Source organism: Thunnus albacares, chromosome 5 (genome assembly GCF_914725855.1).
Source record: "Thunnus albacares chromosome 5, fThuAlb1.1, whole genome shotgun sequence".
NCBI classification, from domain to species: domain Eukaryota; kingdom Metazoa; phylum Chordata; class Actinopteri; order Scombriformes; family Scombridae; genus Thunnus; species Thunnus albacares.
In genome coordinates, this window is record NC_058110.1 from 6,975,280 (window position 1) to 6,992,980 (window position 17,701).

A 17,701-nucleotide genomic window follows, 5' to 3' on the forward strand; every position below is an offset into this window, starting at 1 on the left:
TCTCTGATATAAGCCTGCTTCCAATAAAGGCCTGGTACCCTGTGCAATTGAGGTAAATAAAGGCCCCGGCCACTATTAGTGAAAATACAGTAACTATGTGTTGATTGTGGACTGTTCATCAGGACAGAAGAAGACATGGGGCATTTTTAAAATATGTATAGCATTACTTGATATCACAATTACACTGTTAGTTTGTTGATAAGAGCAGATGAGTCAGCAAAGCTATGACTTTGTTGCCACAGCTATAATAACATATGAAGAAGTTCACAAGTAGAAGATAAATGATTGAAATAATTTCAAATTAGCATGGACTGAATTAACAGCACCTTTAAAAATGTTTTCAACCATCTGGATGTTTTACGACTCAGAGTCTGGAAGCTGTAATCACAAACATGCTTCTACAAGTCAGGATATGACTCTCTAGATAATTTGCAAGATATATTTCTGTAGTGATCTTGAATAGATTAGAAAAAAACAACATAAAACCACCCTCTTTGATTTGAAGTATTTTGTGTTGGCTTTGACAAAGATTTCACTGATTTCCAGGGCTCAGTTACATGCGGATAGTGTATGTTTGTTTGATATGGTACAGTACACTTGTGATCGTTAAGAATTGTGTGTGTCTGTGTGTGTGTTTGCGTGTGTGTGTGTGTGTGTGTGTGTGTTCAAGCGTCAGGGGGTGCGCCACATACCAACCAATCACATCAGTCCATCTGTTTAGCATGCTTCTGTAGCCAATTGGGACATCCCATTAGTATCTTTCAAACAGACTTGATACACACACGTACACATACACACACACTATGCATGCACAAAGACTCACACAAATCCCACCACGCTATAAATGGACTCGGAACCCCCTCCTCCTTTTAATGGCCTCAGGCTCATTTGTTGGATTTGCAGGCATCTGGTCTGGTTGGATAAAATCAGAGCTAGCTCTCTCTTGTCCATGTTTGACGCCTTGTGATCCTGATGTATTGTATCATACTGTGCTGAAGCACAGTGTAGCCTTTTGATACTGACATTCATAGAAGTCTTGTTTTGCTGCTTCCTGGATTACAAATCACAGATTACAATTATGTGTCTGTGTCTTTTCTTCATACACTACTAAACTACAATGGATGTATGATTTCTCACAGTTCATTATGCTCATGTTTCACTCTTGTACATGTCCTCCTTACATTCCTTACATTTTTATTTCGTATTGTTGTTTTCCTTAGGGCTTGTATACATATTGCATTTTTTTTCTGAGCGCCAGAATCTTTTTTTCAGTGGTTCCCAGTGAGGAAAGAGTGTATGTAGCAGCATGCGGCTGCTCAGAGAAAAAGTGCTGCACTTTTTTGTGCGGCCACTCCGAGCACTTCCAGATGAAATTCTCTGAACTTGTTAGAACGGCGCTGGTGTCGTCACTGTTGCTCCTTTTCAGGCAACCAATCATATATTAAATAGGGCAGGACTTGTCACCCTGGTAACCAAGAAAATGGAGAACTGTGTTCTGGCTGTGTCTGTCTATCCTGAGCTTTATGATATGTCAGACAGAAACCACCATAACAAAGACAGAAAAGCCCATTTGTGGGAGCAGATTGGCCGGACACTGAATGTTGCTGGTGAGTGTTGTGCTTTTATCATCCTACATGTTGTAAGCTTGTTGTTAGCTATGTAGTCAACCCTCTGTTAACGTAGCTTTAAGTCAGCATTTTTTTTCTCTTATCGCACAAGTGTTTCATCCCAGTGCTCCCCAGGGCCGTGCTAGCACTTTTCTGCCAGAGAAAATCGCTATATGGACACACGCCCTTGTGTTAAAATATCTCTTACTTTATATTATATTGTTTACAGCAGGGCTATTCAACTTCAATAGCAAGTGGGCCAAATAGGAAAATCACTGGGGGTCTGTGGGCCACACAGAATACTTTGTCAATTAATGGCTACAAATAACTTACAGTATAATGTTAATAGATATACTACCACATGGAATAAACTAGTCATGTGCATCCTTTTTCTCTCACTTTAATTGTATCATTACAATCAATTCCAGACAGCAGCCAGTCCATACAGAAAGTAGGAAAGCTATGGTTACAAGGCTTGAAACAGAAGTGCAAAAAGTAACATCTAAAAATCCAAGGAGAGATGAGATGTTTTTCTGACAGGTCCATATCCACAAATGTAGAAAACAAGATGAATGTAGTAAAACAGTATCCATCAGACTAACAGTAAGTAGGCCTGTTTATAATATCCTCAACAACACTTACATACATAAGGAGCTTTTAAAACAGGTCCATATCCATAAATGCTAAATGCAAGATGAACATAATAAAACAGTAGCCGTCAGACTAACAATAAATGGGCCTGTTCATGATACTATCAAAAACAATTCCAAGCAGACATATGGTGCTTATAGCAGGTCCATGTCCATATTTGTTAAAGGTCAAAACAGTAAAACAGAATCCAGACTATTTTCACTAAGAGAGCATTACATGCCTCAATCAGGTGATTTACTACTACACAACTACCATACAAATCAGACTTCTATCATTTTGAGCCTGTTTGAGTCAGTGAGAGAAATTACACTGCCTTGATTTTGCTATTTCAACATAGTTTGGCTCATAAGTAGTAAGGGCAATCCTGAGACACTCCAATCCAAACATTGTCAGTATTAGCAAGGCCACTTTCCCTGTGGGGTACTGATATTGGCTAACATGCTTAGACCAAAAGTCCACTGCTCCCTCAGACTGCAAGTGCTGTTTTAAAGCAAAGGAGGACTGCACATCAACCAATTCCATCTGAAAGATGCTCTCATCAATACAAGACATTACCTCTTTTGCTTTTACACAGAAGTCTGCCTATGGTTTGATGGAAAACGGGTCACAAGCAAACTGCAGTACCTCAATGGGAATGCTGAAGCCTTGGAATCTCTCAGTAAAGTTCTCAATCAATTTTGTCATGAAGTCTGTCATGGCGGGCGTTATGTGTGCCCCAGGTGCTGTGCTCATGAATGCACGGAGTTCTGGGAAGTGCAGCAATTTTGTTACCATTAGGTCGGTTGTGAAAATCATTAGCTTTGTCTTGAAGGCACAAAGCCTCTCAACCAAATCAGCAATAGATTTTTCCTGCCCCTGCACTTCCAGATTCAAAGTGTTCAAGTGTCCAAAAATGTCACACAGAAAGTAGACTTCTGCCATAAACTGTTCATCCAACATGCGCTCCAAGAGGTTAGATGCCCGTTTGTGTTTACATGTGCAAAGGAAAGACACAATCTCCTGGTTGAGTTGACAGAAACGGTCCAGAACCTTTCCTTTGCTGAGCCATCTGACGTCATAATGTACAAGTAAGTCAGTGTGCTCAGCAAAGGTGTCAGCAAGTAGCTGACGGAAAAGGCGATGTTACAGGCTGGAGGTTGATCAAATAAAATTGACAATGTTCACAACAGTGTCCATGGTGTTTTTCAGATCACCACTGAGCTTTGCACACAGCAAAGACTGATGAATGATACAGTGTAGAAACTGCATATGTTGAGTAGTTGATAACCTTGCCACCAGCCTTTGCACGCTACCAATGATAGCCGGAGGGCCATCAGTAACCAACAGGCAAACTTTTCGTAAATCCAGTTCACGCTCTTCTGTCTGGTTAGTATCCAGGCTACACGCAGGGATGCTATCATGGCTCTTGTTCCGTGCAAAAGCGACCAAGGGCCACCTGACATCTGAAAAGATGCTAGCAGTCCCTGTACTTTTCTTCTCTGTTCCTCCGAGCCTGGCAGAAAACGAGCCATGATTTGACATGTAGTGCCTCTTCACGTTATGTTCTTTCACTACAGCAATGCATTCATTGCACAATAAACACACCGGTTTATTACTTGTTGCGGCTGGCAAAGTGAATAAATACTTGTCAGTCCATTCGCTTTGGAATTGGCGATTTTCACAATCAACTTCACGTCTCTTTAGCTTCAACAGAGACATTTTGAAGCTTGCTGTTGGCTAACGTGAGTTTCTCTGTAGCCCGCCAGCCCAAGGCGCAACTTGACCAAGTGACCAAATGGCAGGTACGGAGCAGGTGTGATACTTCTTCTTTTTTCCGTTATATGGCGGGTGGCAACCAGCGTTAAGGCACCTTATCGCCACCTACTATGTTGGAGTGTGAACCACAGTTATCTGTCTCCTTGAACAAACAAACACAAGAAAATGAAAATGTTTTTACCATGCCAGCCTGATTTGCATGCACCCTCCTGCGGGCCATAGAAAAAATCAAAAGGGCCGTGCTCAGCCCGCGAGCCGCTAGTTGACTAGGCCTGGTTTACAGTATGCTGCAGTGACCTTTCCACTACACTAAATCCAAATTAGAGTATTTTGTTCAGCCTACCTGAGATTAGAGGGATTTAGGATGGCTTTCAGAGCATACCTGTGGACCCACTTTAATCTCTCCCATAACCCACCGTTGGGTACAAACTGAGCCAGAAAAAAACCTCTGGCTTTGATCTTTGTGTCCCATGTTGAGGTTTGGACCCAGAGTGGGTTGTTGGGGTTCACATGCTGCTACTCCTCTGTGATTTCTTACCTTACCTTTGATGTCCAGGATTTATGGAGCCAAACAGGAATCGAATACTTAGGGACGAACTCACTATAGTTCAAGGAGAAAATCTACCCCTTTGAAACAAAACTTTACCTGTGATTTTTGACTGTCCAGTGATTTGGAATGATTGAGTAAAGAAGAAAAGTCAAACCAAAGATGACAGATCTAAAACTCTCTGTGTAACATCATTAGATGAAACATAAGGAGCGGCTGTTTGCTTTTTGAGTGGTGGGATTCTGTGTGTGTGTGTGTGTGTGTGTGTGTGTGTGTGTGTGTGCGTGTTAAGCTCCGGCCCGGCTGCTGCTTTGTTGTATTGTACTGGACTGGAGTGTATGGTGCTTAGCTGTTAGTGAGGCCCACTGTGAGGCAGCTGGTGGTAAAAGTAGGCCATGCTCCCTGTTGTGCTGCCTATAGAGTGAACCCCTCTGTATGCAATAGATTCCATTTCCTGTGGTACCCTCCTATACTGAGCCTTATACAGGACTGGACAGTACCGGATTACTGCTGAGCTTTGAAGAGAGTGGAAACAGAGAGCAAGAAATGTTAGTGGAAAGTATTGTGTTGACCAACTCAGCCTGACTTATATAATGTAGTAATGAAGAGAGTAGGGAGGATGAGGAGACTTGTCTTCCACTACTTTTCTATGTCTGAACTTCTGCAGAAATAATTCTTGAAATTCAACAGTAAACTGTAATCAATACAAGCATGCTTTCAGTTGTCAAACATTGAAACTGCTTACTAATTTCAACTAAGCTTACATTGTACTTGAATATTACAGGACTCAGGACATCTATCTGGTTCATACTGCAACTACAATGGTTGAATTTCACCAAATTGTCTATAGAATGAAGATCTTTAACAGATTATTCTGTTTTTGCTGGACTAAGGATCTCTAAGTATAGTATGAGTTTTTCATCTTCTCAGTAAACTTCCCAAAATGCAAAATTTCCATAGTCAGTAGGTATAATAACAGTCAACAATTTAGCAGAAGGCAACTTAATCCCTCTTTCCTCTTAGACATGCCTCTTTTAAACAACAGTTTAATTGATCCTTGTTAGGAAATGCCACCTCCACTGGGAGGTCAGAGGTCAAGGTCATCCACAGAGCAGCAGCCCTGCAGCTGGCAGTGTGGGACACTATAGCAGTGCACATGCTTGCTTTTGTGTCACTCAGGTCTTCAGTTTAGGGACAATCTCTCCAACCTCTAGGCTGCCCTGCCGCCAAGTTCAAACCACTTCAGCATCATGTGGCCACTCTGTAAACATGTGATATTAGAGGAAAGACAAATCAAACAAGAATGCCAAACATTCCTTTAGTGCTTTTATGATACAGGATATTTAAGTGGTAGAGTCCAAATGATTCTACCAGGGTACTAGTAGTATTTTAGTTAAATAGCAATGTAGGACTTCGCCAGCCACAAGATGACTGAAATAAGTCTGTTTTGGATTCTGGTTGGTCAGATTTCCATAGCAAAAAAATGTTGTCTTCTCATGTAGTTTTCACAGCACTGAAATACAGTTCAATACTAAATCAATGATGGACATTTTCCTATATGGCGCACTAATAACAGTATATTATAAAAAGGGAACCTGGGGCTTATGTTTCTCTTGACATACTTCCATTCTATATTATGGCCAATTTTCTTCTATTAGAGCAGTTATTGAGACAAAGTAGAAATGGTCAAAAACCTTTTATCCACTGAAGTGTGGTCCACACCATACTGATTTGATCCAATTTGTTGTTCAGTGACTTTGATGCTTTTATTCTCAACAAAATCCACTATAATCAATTTGGTCGGCCTGTTGTTTCCAAAAGCATTCCTCTGATTGTGAAAACAGCACATACGGGTTAAGAGCCAGCAGATCTCTATTAATCATCAAGGTGGGTCTCAGTGATGTAGTGACAAAATGCTCAATCATGATGATGATATTTGATGGTACTGGCACAGGTTAATCAATACATTGATAAGTCCACCTCATGCTCCACTTAACGGAAAGCCTCACACACAGTCACACACACAGGCTGGTAGTCCAAGCCTACCTAAAGTTATTTCATACAGTATGTACAGTACATACTGATTCTTCTTACATAGCATGTGGCATGTTCCTCTGTCTTCCTCCTCGGCCAGGCAGTCATGTTGTTTTAGCAGCTCCTGGGCTGTATAGGTTTTGCAAACTGGAACATCAGATTTATGATAGCAGGAAAGCATGAAGACAAACGCAGCACAGTAGTTTGACTGGCCTCCAAGGGGCACAGGAGGGGCTGGAGTGAAAGAGAAAAGTAAAGCAGACAGAAAGCCACAAGAGAACTACATGGAGCTTTTTCGAGGAGGTACAACAACTTCTATGCTTATTGTAAACTGGACTGGGTGGGCTCTTTTATGTTGGTAGAGAACTTTCCAATGCAGTGATTACCGAGGGAGTGTTTATTGGGTATCAATACATTAATTATTGGTCTCAAGAAAGCTGTTAATATAGTAACTGGTATTTTAAAAACATTTTTATATCTTTAAATATGTTGTCATGAACTAATATAAAGAATTTTCCTTTCAAATCCTTTCAAAGAGCATGAAAAGCATTATATGACATATTTGGCACTTTGAAGAAGTTACTTATCCAAATACTTTGTATCACCAGTTTTTTACTGCCATTAATTATGCAAATATATTTCAACAAAGTAAAATCCTTTGTTATTATCATTAATGTGCAATGGGTAAGTGCAGAGCTTGTTTTTCATGTAATTTTTCAAGTATATGATGCATTACTCAATTTTAAAAAAGAACTAAAAACATGTTTTTATGGTGGGCAGCGAGCACCCCTGCAATAACTTTTACAGGTGTACCACAGCGTTGTTTTGGCCATTACTGGTGGGACCTATAATGGATGTTATTATGTTTGAGTGCTTGAATGGCTTCACTGCTTTTCAACATGCTTTAAGAACCATATTTTGATACATTTTATGAAATACATTCTTATTTCATTTGTGTGGAAACAGAAAAGCAAACTATTCTCCTCAGTGAATCAATAAGGAATGCTAAATATCCTTCATTGAATGTTTTTTTTTTCACACACTGTATGGTGATGGGGTCTTAATAGTCCGCCTCATGGGACCTGTTGTTTACATGCTATAGGGGGGGGGGTTATGAATTTTAACTTGATGAGATGGCACTCAGCTGCACTGCTCACCGCTTCAGAGAGGAAAATAACATCAGCATCAGCGAAAACAGACAGAGCGACTCTGCCGTAATCCAGCCTGACTATCTCTCTCACTAAATGTTTCATCTGTTGACATTAGATGTCACTTGTCTTGTAGCCCGCTCCGCATAGCTCTCAGAAGCGTCACAGACAAGTGTGTTTACAGCTGAGGATAGAGAGCAAGATAGGAAAAAGGAATGGAGTGACAAACAGCAAAGTGAAACTTAAAGAGAAGAAAGAAAGAGGAGTGAAACAGAGAACTGTGGAATGAGACACAGGCGAGGATGAAAGGACTGGTGTTGCCATGACACCAGAAATATGACATGGATACCAGTATTTCATAGTGCAAAATTGACTGCAGTCTCATTGGTAAACAAGAAAAAAAAATGCTGCTCCTGTACTAGTTTACTGTAAAGGACTGTTTGATGCTCTTGTTAAGTTTTGAGATATTTGATTCACAATGTTGTAGTACAACAAAAGTCCAGACATTGTGTAGTTAAGCCTTTTGTGTTTTACTTATTTATACCAGAGTACAAGTGGGATTTATCTTGTTGATTACATTTAGTTAAAGCTGGTAAAACTCTGAAAGTTTGCAAAAGTCAGTATTCAGTGTTGTACAACATTATTGACAGAACATTGAATTTTGTTATTGCGACAACACCAGCAAGGACTGTAGGTGCAGTGAGTGATAAGAGTCACAAGGCTGTAACAGGGAATACAAGGTAAACAGTGGTGGGTTAAGCTCGACAAAACATGACAGTTCCATTTCTATGTTGTACAACAGGGTGTCCTGGGATAGTCAGCTGGCCAGCCCTGACCCCAAGTTCTTCTTGGGTGAGTCAGTAACATACCATGGTTCATGTATTTGTCCAGAACTGTTCAGTAGAGGATGTTCGGTTTGGTATGTTTTGTACCGTAAAATACTACAATTACTGTCAAAGTAGTTTAATCCACTTACTCTGACGTGTGGAACAATAATTTGCGAGTTCCACCCAGAACGTTTCACAGCGCACCGCTTAGCTGTAGCATAATTATGGATGTATGCTAGCTGGCTTAGCCAAGGTAGCCTTGCTGCGATCAGAATGACAAACAAGAGACCCATGACGCTGACCCAGTGCAACACTATTATTAAAATATGCTCTGTTATCTCTGTAGTGAAACAATATGGCATATCCCTGGTTTGGTCCCTCTGACTGATATATTACGACATCACTAGATTAATGATACTGAAGCATCAGTGTGTAAGCAGCATGCTGCTGTTGTAGCTGCTGGAGGTGGAGCTAGTTTAAACTACTTTATATACAGTTAGACCATAAATCAGCATAAAACAGCTGTCAGCAGGTGTCGTGACTCCTTGCAAGAAAAAGAAATGTTGTTTTCCTTTTCCACTGCAGCAACTAAACTGTTTCAGTAATAGTTTCCACTGCAGCAACTAAACTGTTTCAGTAATAGTTACAGCCGTTGGTGGATGTTGACACTTTTCAAAATAAAAGACCAAAATGTTATTTTCTACTTTTCTTTTTTTTCTGCTGTACCGAAACTGTACCAAACTGTGACCTTACTTATTTTTTGTACCCCTATAACATACTGTTTGAGCTTAGCTGTGTAACACATTGAATTTCCAGTGTTGACACCAACACTTTTGATTTTATGAAAATGAATCCACGAAGAATCCATTATCCACAGCTGAGCTCTGTTTTGTCCAACAACATTGTGTATCGTGTCTCTTCCAATTTGGTTCAATTGAATCTGTTTTTTTTGGCACAAATGTCATATTAACTGGTGCCTAAGCATCTAAATAAACTTAAAAACTAAATAAACTAACACAAATAAACTGCAACAGCCTGGATTTAGTCAAATTGAATCAGTTGGATAAACTAACCTCCTTATCTCAAATAACAGTTTGCACTGGGTTGACTGTTCTATTATTCTATATTGCCTAATCAGGAATGTTAATAAAAATATGTGATATAAATCAGTCATCAACATAACCAGAACATTATCTGTCTCTCTTATAATTACACACTCACTCTGCGTCTTAACATTAACATATTGTTATACCTGACTGCTGTCCTTTAAAGAGAAAAAGATGATTACAGAGATTATGAAGATACTAATGGCTTTCTTCTCTTAAAGCAAAACAAATGTGGTTAGGAGAGAGAGAGAGAGAGAGAGAGAGAGAGAGAGAGAGAGACACACACACACACACAGAGAGAGAGATGGAATTACCCATCAGCCTGGCAGCTACCCCTTCTGCCTTTACTCTACCAATTAATCATGCTGACTATGAATAAATAAAAGTGCTAATTATTAAGCAGTGTTACAAATGAGAAATAAGTGGGAGAAAACACATAAAGAGGAAAACAAGAGTGACAAAGAAGTGATTAAAGCAGAAATATTATCAGAGTTGTTAATTACAGACCTGGAGCCTAATCGTACCGCTGTTAATCAGCACCACTAATGAAAGGTTGTTTTGCTGTTGGTTGTGCAGGTCTGTCGAGATGTTCGACATGCTGTTACTCCATTTCACTCTCTCCGGTTTTTTCATTATTCAAAAGGCTGTTTTTTTTTTGTTTTGTTTTGTTTTTTGTGACATTATGAATAATGGTCTGTGTCTTGTTTTTGTGTGCCCTGTCAACGCGCTCAACACCCGCCCCGACATACACTGTAACCTGAAATCACTGCTATGTTTGTGAATGAGACAGCCCCCTTTGCTTACATGTGAACCTCACACACACACACACACACACACACACACACACACACACAGATGGTCAGCGTGCATTAAGGTGATACTCCCGCATGTCCTGCTCTCCTGGTGTTGTGTGTACTGGGTAATGGCACTGATGCTTCCTGGCTCGTGCATATGTGTGTCTGTATTTTCCTGGGAACCGGTGCTGAAGCTTCAACTAGCCAAGATGTAATGAGAGCTAATGGAGTCTGACTATATTTGTCTCCATCTTTCACTTGTGCTCTCACCTGCCTCCCCCTCTCCCCTCTTTCATTATTTCTCCCGCCATCCTCTGCACCGGTTCCTCCTATCACTTTGTCCTGGTTTGACATTATCGGAGTCCTACTTCTACACACGTCGACTCACCATCTGCAGCCACGTGACAGCTTTCCCCGCTGTGCCTAAGTTCATTGTGTGAACCCCCTCCCCTCTTTGCTTTCATTTGGTCGTCTTCCCCTCACATGACCTTTCCCTCTCTCGCACATACGGTTTCTCCATAGTGTTGTTTGTCTACAGGCCCTAGATCTCTAAAGCATACTAAGGATTGCATTTCCTATTCTTCATCTCTGTTACATTTGAATATTTCCTTTGTATCTTCTGCAGTTTTTTATTTTGACTTTTATCGCCTTGTTTCTCCCTCAGACCTCTTTTAACACATTTCTGTTCAGCATGTTTCAAGTGTTGGCTTGACATATAAGCCAATACAGAAGAGTAGTATTAATATATGATTACACTGTGTTCATTGTTCCCTGGTGTTGTCTGAGTGAAGATAAATAAAACCGAAGTCCAAATTAAACTTAAAAAACTTGATGAAATGAACATTATCTCCCTGGAAAACAGTGAATCTTTAATGGCAACCTCATCCGGTACTAGAAGGCATGAACATCAAATCTAACCAATAAAGCCATCACTAATGCTTCTGCCTCTTTCATCAAATCAATCTGCTTTACTCATGTTTTCCTTTTCCTGAAACAAAACTTGCTTAACAGAAATGACATCATATTAATAGTTTTTAACACTTTTAGACAAATGTGGACCCGGGTTAGTTGTAGTTGATATTAATGTAATCTTACCAAACAGGATTCTGTATTTAGGTATCCTCTCACCTCATATGCTCCCTCATTATTCATTTTCAGAACTTTCCGAAGCTTTATTCAGTCAGAACTGATAAAAACAGCACCTTTAAATGAAAGATTAAGTCATCATACCTAAGTATCAAATAGATTATTTGTCAGTATGATCAAAAACTGACTTAAGGCAACTATAACTACTACTCTAAGGTCTTACAAAGGGGTTTATGCAGTCCTGTCAGTTCGCATCAGCATATGCATTAAGATATGATTGAAGACTCAGTCACCGTGTGTTTGTCAGTGCTATTTGAACATATTATACACAAGCTGCATAGGTCAACACCTGAATCCACTGATAAACCTACTACATACTGTACAGTGTTCCTTTCATCCTCCATCACCTCCCTCCTCTCCTTTTTTTGACTTCCTTAAAGTATCTTCACCTCTTCAATCCGACTTTAGACAGAGGCACTTTCTGTACAGATTAATATGGATTAGTTTGCTCACAGTTGGCCTGTCGGTGTGTGTTACTCTACTGCTGTTTATTTCATAAGGGACGGCCAGATGGTGCGTGTGTGAGTGTGTGTGGAAAAATGAGCACTGTAGAGAATATTTCATCTTGGCAGTATTAAATGTATCCGTCATTTCTTAGCCTTTGGCAAATAGCCCTCTTTCTGCCATTAGTTCTCTTTCCCATTAATATTGTAATTTCACAATTCTTAAAACTGTGTATGTGTATGCATTTGTATGTGTGTATATGTGTGCGCCTGTGTCTGCTGAATCACTCAGCCAATAGCTGCGAGATGCAGAGTGTGGCTGTCAATGCCTTTTGCTAAATATGCTAATAGCCCAACACCTGTTGGTATAAGAGGAAAACACACACCTCCCCAACAAGCACACACTCTAAGCAAACACTTTCACACAACACACGACAAGAGGAAAACAAACTGATTTTTAAGCTTCGTTCGTGGGTGGTGAAAACCATGGATGCACAAAGTGAACATCTTTAAATTTTTTTGTGTTTATATCTTTCACTCGGACCAGCAGTAACACTTTTTAGGCGTCAACGTGTCAGAAAGTGGCTCTAACCTCTTCTCTCTTTTTTCTTTTTCTCTTCAGTGATGGAGCCCATGACGGTGACGACGTCGGTGGTCGGACCGGACGAGTTCGACCGCAACGCCCCGCGGATCTGCGGCGTGTGCGGCGACAAGGCCACCGGCTTCCACTTCAACGCCATGACCTGCGAGGGCTGCAAGGGGTTCTTCAGGTCAGTGTCATCCTAGCCTTGTTTTTGCTCATGCCATATATTTTGCTGTCAAGGTTCTTTGGAGTCTGTGTGTTAGTGTGTCAGGTGATGGGATAATAGGAAAAGTGTGTCTGTGTTTCTGTGGGGAGATGAGGTGTAATTAGCAGCCTTTCCATGTGAAGGGTTGTTCTCAGTATGCAATCCTATTTGCTTTAGTTTATGTGCTTTAACAGTGATTTTTCTTCCAACCTTTAACTGAATCTGTACATTTCATATTTCATGACTGTCTTTACTTACAAATAGTCAGTATTTGTTCAGTTTTTCAGTTAAAAAAACGAGGCTTATTTTTACTTTCAGGCAGCACCTGAAAGGAATTGAACTTGTCTGTGAGAAATATTGCAGATACTTTTTGCTGAAGGCTTCTCAGTTTCACATAAATTTAAAACAATAATGCATAACTTATTAAACACATAGTCACATACTATTTTCTTACTTTCCAAAACACTGAAAGTAGCTCCCGGCTGCCTGCGGTTGCTATGCAACATTAGTAAACTGCTAAACTATAGTTCAAGCTAGTCAGCGATCTAACCAGAGTTCATTTATTCACATTAATTTGAACATTCCCTTTAATTGCACATCCATGTAAAAACTGTTCGATGTCAGTGGGGTCACACTGCAAAGTGTATGCAATAATGTTAATTTTGTTAGGAGATGCATTGCTTAGGGTGGTGAAGATGCTGCTCCACCTTCTGCTGCTCCTGTATATTATTCTTTTATATTGTTCTTTTCAGAACAACATACATTATTCAATGGTGTTCATAGATATAGACACAGACATACTTACTTTGACTCATCAGGGTTTCTAAATTGGATTCACTGATGAAATACTGTAATACATTTTTATCCCATCAGCTGAAGGGAGAAGAATAAAGACACCATCACTTCAAACAAACAGTGATATTTATCATGTCTGGAATGAGCTTGTTCAAACTGATGTTAATTAATAATTACTATTGCCATATACCTGCAATAAGTGTAAATATAAATTGGGCAGTGTATTACTCATGCTGTGATGCTTGCTCTTAAATTTGAGAGTACTGCTTATGGTTATAGTTAAATATTAATTTAAAAGAGCAGTCATTTTATCTCGACTGCTTAACATTAAAGTGGTTATAATAAGTGGTTACAATGCACTTAGATGTTAAAAATACTAGTATTTGAATTTTTTTTCCATGAAAGTTGCATTATCACCAATAACATGTGTTTCTATCGCTTATTACATCCCTTTAATGTGGAGCAGTAAGCATAAAGCCATCTCCCTCTGACCCTTCAATTTTAACCACCACAGACAGAGAAAAATTATTCTAAATGAGTGTAAAATGAATCTAAACAATCTAATCTTTCACTCCTGTAGGCGCAGCATGAAGCGTAAAGCCTCCTTCACCTGTCCGTTTAATGGAAGCTGCACCATCACCAAGGACAACCGGCGTCACTGCCAGGCCTGTCGTCTCAAACGCTGCATTGACATCGGCATGATGAAAGAGTGTGAGTTAACCTTTCTGACCTCTGATATTCTACAGAAGCAATGTTCCAGCCAGCAAGCACGTTTGGAGAAAATATATGAAGAGTGGCAAAACATGAGCAATGATTTTTAGTTCATTTCCATGGATGATGAAGCAAAAACAATAAATAACAAGGGTTTTGCTTTGTGTTTGCGTCTAAGTGCATGCTTGTTGTGTTTGCATTGGGTTCTCGCATTCAAGGCAATTAATGCATATACATGTATATATAATAATCTTGTGATTAATTGTAGTATAGCTTGAGATGGTAACACACGTTTAACTGCAAATATTTGAGTTTCAACAATTTGCTGGTGTATTCTCTTTAATGTTTTGATCTTATAATGTGAGGAGTTAGCAGCTGTGCTTTAGCAGTGTTCTGATAAACAGAATTAGCTTGAACCCAGACTGATGAGTTCATTTAACTTATTTCCAATGTAGTTTCATTCTGACCATTTTCTGAGGCAAGTGACAATACTTGAGACGGATCTAGTACTATCTAGGTCATATCACATGATGAACATGATGAAAATTCTTGAAACAGAAAACAAATTCTTTAAATTCACATCTTACCCTATTGAAATATATTTAAAAGTGTTTGAAGAATCTTTTAGATTTTTAATCTCCAGAGAATCAGATTGAATGTCTTTCTCCATACCAATCAGTCTTTTTTGTTTATATTTGATTATGAAAGAAATGAATTACTGCAGCTGATCATCAACATATTGCGATCATGCTAAAGCAAAACAATTTGTGTTCTTGTGTTTGTGGAGGCTCTGATGTACACAAATGTTTAACAGAAGAAGAATTAAGTTTCATTATAAAATAGATCAAGAAGATAAGAATATTATAAAATTAGCATAGATAAGACTAAAGGTTGACACTGAGGATGATATTAATGCAGGATGTAAAATCTTTGCCTCCCCTTGATGTTCCTTTGATGTAATATTCATTTATGCAGCCGAGGTAGAGCAGCTGCCTCTGATGCTGCTTCAGGAAAATTGCTAAGCTTGAAAAGCAAGCCATTGCTGAATGAAATACAGTTGACTTCTTGTTTTTATTTTTATTTTTTACACTTGACAGAACAGTATTTTAGCTGATGCCAAATTTATACATTTTCTCCATTTTATTACACATAAAGCCAGTTAGAGGAAGGCAGCTCACAGTGCAGATAGAAAACATGTAGCTGATGTTATAGCAGCATATTTAATAAGTATGTAGAGCCTGGCTCACCTAAGGGCTTTTCTTTTTTTAAATATTTCTGGCATTTTGGCTGCCAATTAAGACAACAAAGTAAAAAAAAAAATCTTCCACTATAATTCAGTATTAAAATCAATGCAATATTCAAAAGCAACCCAAAATATAATTCCATAAGTCTCACCCAAATACTGTATTACAGACATTCAGACAATGATATTCTTTTGTTTGTTACTTTACTTTACTAGTTACATTTTACTGCTATTGTTTAATTGATGCTCTTTATTAGGCATCATCATCATTACATTATTATATGTAACATTCATTGATTACATGATCTTTTTTCCAATGGTCTGTGTAAGTAAAGAAAGCTCAATAAATGCAAGTTCTCATTCATAGTAATCGTTTTGATGTCTCACTTTGGGATATACCCCCCGCATATTCCTCAGAAGCATTTAACTCGTTATGCCAACCCTGATTGGCTGGTGATCAAGACGCCCATGTCAGGTGGTTCCACCTACCTTGAAATAGCTTACGCTACAACGCAGGCATCAGTCAAACACCTCTTCTCGCTTCAGAGAATATCGCACTCTGTTTTCTAATATAGGTAGCTTAACTGTCCACAGAACAGGGCTATCTCGGCTAAACACACTGTCACCGGACGCTAGCTACCTTGATACGCTTCAACTCTCTGGCCTTCACCATAAACTCAAGTGCTCTTCAACTAGCCACACCACGGCTAGGTTTTCGATGGTAGCTTGAGTGCTTTGCGGAGCGTTCACCCTCGCACACCAAGCAGACTGGGGACACGCTTGCTTCCCATGGGATTAGCATGCCAGCTGATTTCCCATTCCTCTCCGTTAGTACACCTGCTAGTGAAGATGGACGTCACCCTACCTCACACCAGAGGAGACAGAGACTCCAGGACTTGAGTCTGCCACTGCAGTAACAAAATCTTGAGCAAAGACACACACCAGGTCTGCTAGTGCCGCCTCAGGCTTGAACATGCCTGGCTGGCCATCGAAATCCCCTGTTCATGCAGGCACTATGCCTGCTTTACTGTCAGAGTCTTAGACAACAGCTTGCACGCCAAGCTAGCTTGTCAGGTAACGACCTTCACCTGCCTGCTGGCGACATGCATGTCGACAATGGGGACAGGGAGGGAAGGACATGGATGCCAGGCCGTGCAGTAGCGCTAGCTGGGGCTCACAGCGGGACCTAGCCACGGCGCTACAGCCTCTGGAAGACGTGGTGGAACTGAACTATGAGGACATTGGAACTCCTCATATCAGAAGAATTGTTTGTCACTCCCGCTCAGGCTGCAAAGCCTGGAGCTGGGTCTGTCTCCTGGGATGGGCACTAGAGCACACCAGCTTCTCCTGTCCCCAGCATGGCTATGCAGGACATGTGCAAATGTGCTGCATCCAGGCTGAACATCCCTTGGCTTTCAGTAGTGATGGAGATAACCAGATCCCGTTACGAAGGGAAGAAATTGCCCCAGGGCAAGAGGGCAGCAAGACAGCTGCTCCCAGTCTTCCCTGAGCTGCTGGATGAGGTCTTGTCTTGTGAAAGGGCCACTTCTTCCTGGACTTCGAGGGCATGGAGAAGCTTGGTATTCTCCATATGCCTTGCTCCATATGGCTGCTTGTCGCAGCCCACCTTCACTCATGGCTGTCGACAGCGTCCTGCAGGAACCCCACACTGCTGTTGAAAGCAGACCACTTCCAGTCTGCCATGACTGAAAGGGCCTACAGAGCGGCGGCTTTGGCAGTAAGGGTACTGAACGTGTCCTCTATGCTCGCGGCATACCAGGCATACTGGACATTTGCCTCTGTGTGCAGTGCTGTGTGGTCGAGGCCATGGGCAGGTCCATGGGGATGAGGGTGCTGCAGAAAAGAGCCAGGTGGCTCAACTTGGCAAACTTGTCCGACAGACAAACCGATGGTGCCCAACAGCATTTTCAGCACTGTCCTGGCCTCCATGCAGCAGTAATGTGAGACCAAGAAGAAGGAGGACAAGGCTCTCCACTACCGCCAGTCCCATATAAATTAGAGCTCCTGTTGGTGTTTCTCAGCCTGAAGTTCTTTCTCCCATTTCTCAGTGGGCACCATGTCCTGGTGAGAACAGACAACATGACA

The 17,701-nt window shown here is 40.5% G+C and overlaps 1 protein-coding gene across 1 annotated transcript in view; it reads left to right on the forward strand.

Moving 5' to 3' along the window:
* The window catches only part of LOC122982948 (vitamin D3 receptor A), an 87,477-nt gene that overhangs the window by 46,405 nt on the left and 23,371 nt on the right, over positions 1–17,701 (forward strand). The window contains exons 3-4 of the mRNA XM_044352593.1: positions 12,681–12,828; positions 14,222–14,352. Of these exons, the coding sequence (XP_044208528.1) occupies positions 12,683–12,828; positions 14,222–14,352 (277 nt within the window). The 5' untranslated portion in view covers positions 12,681–12,682. The remainder of the gene's footprint in view (positions 1–12,680; positions 12,829–14,221; positions 14,353–17,701) is intronic.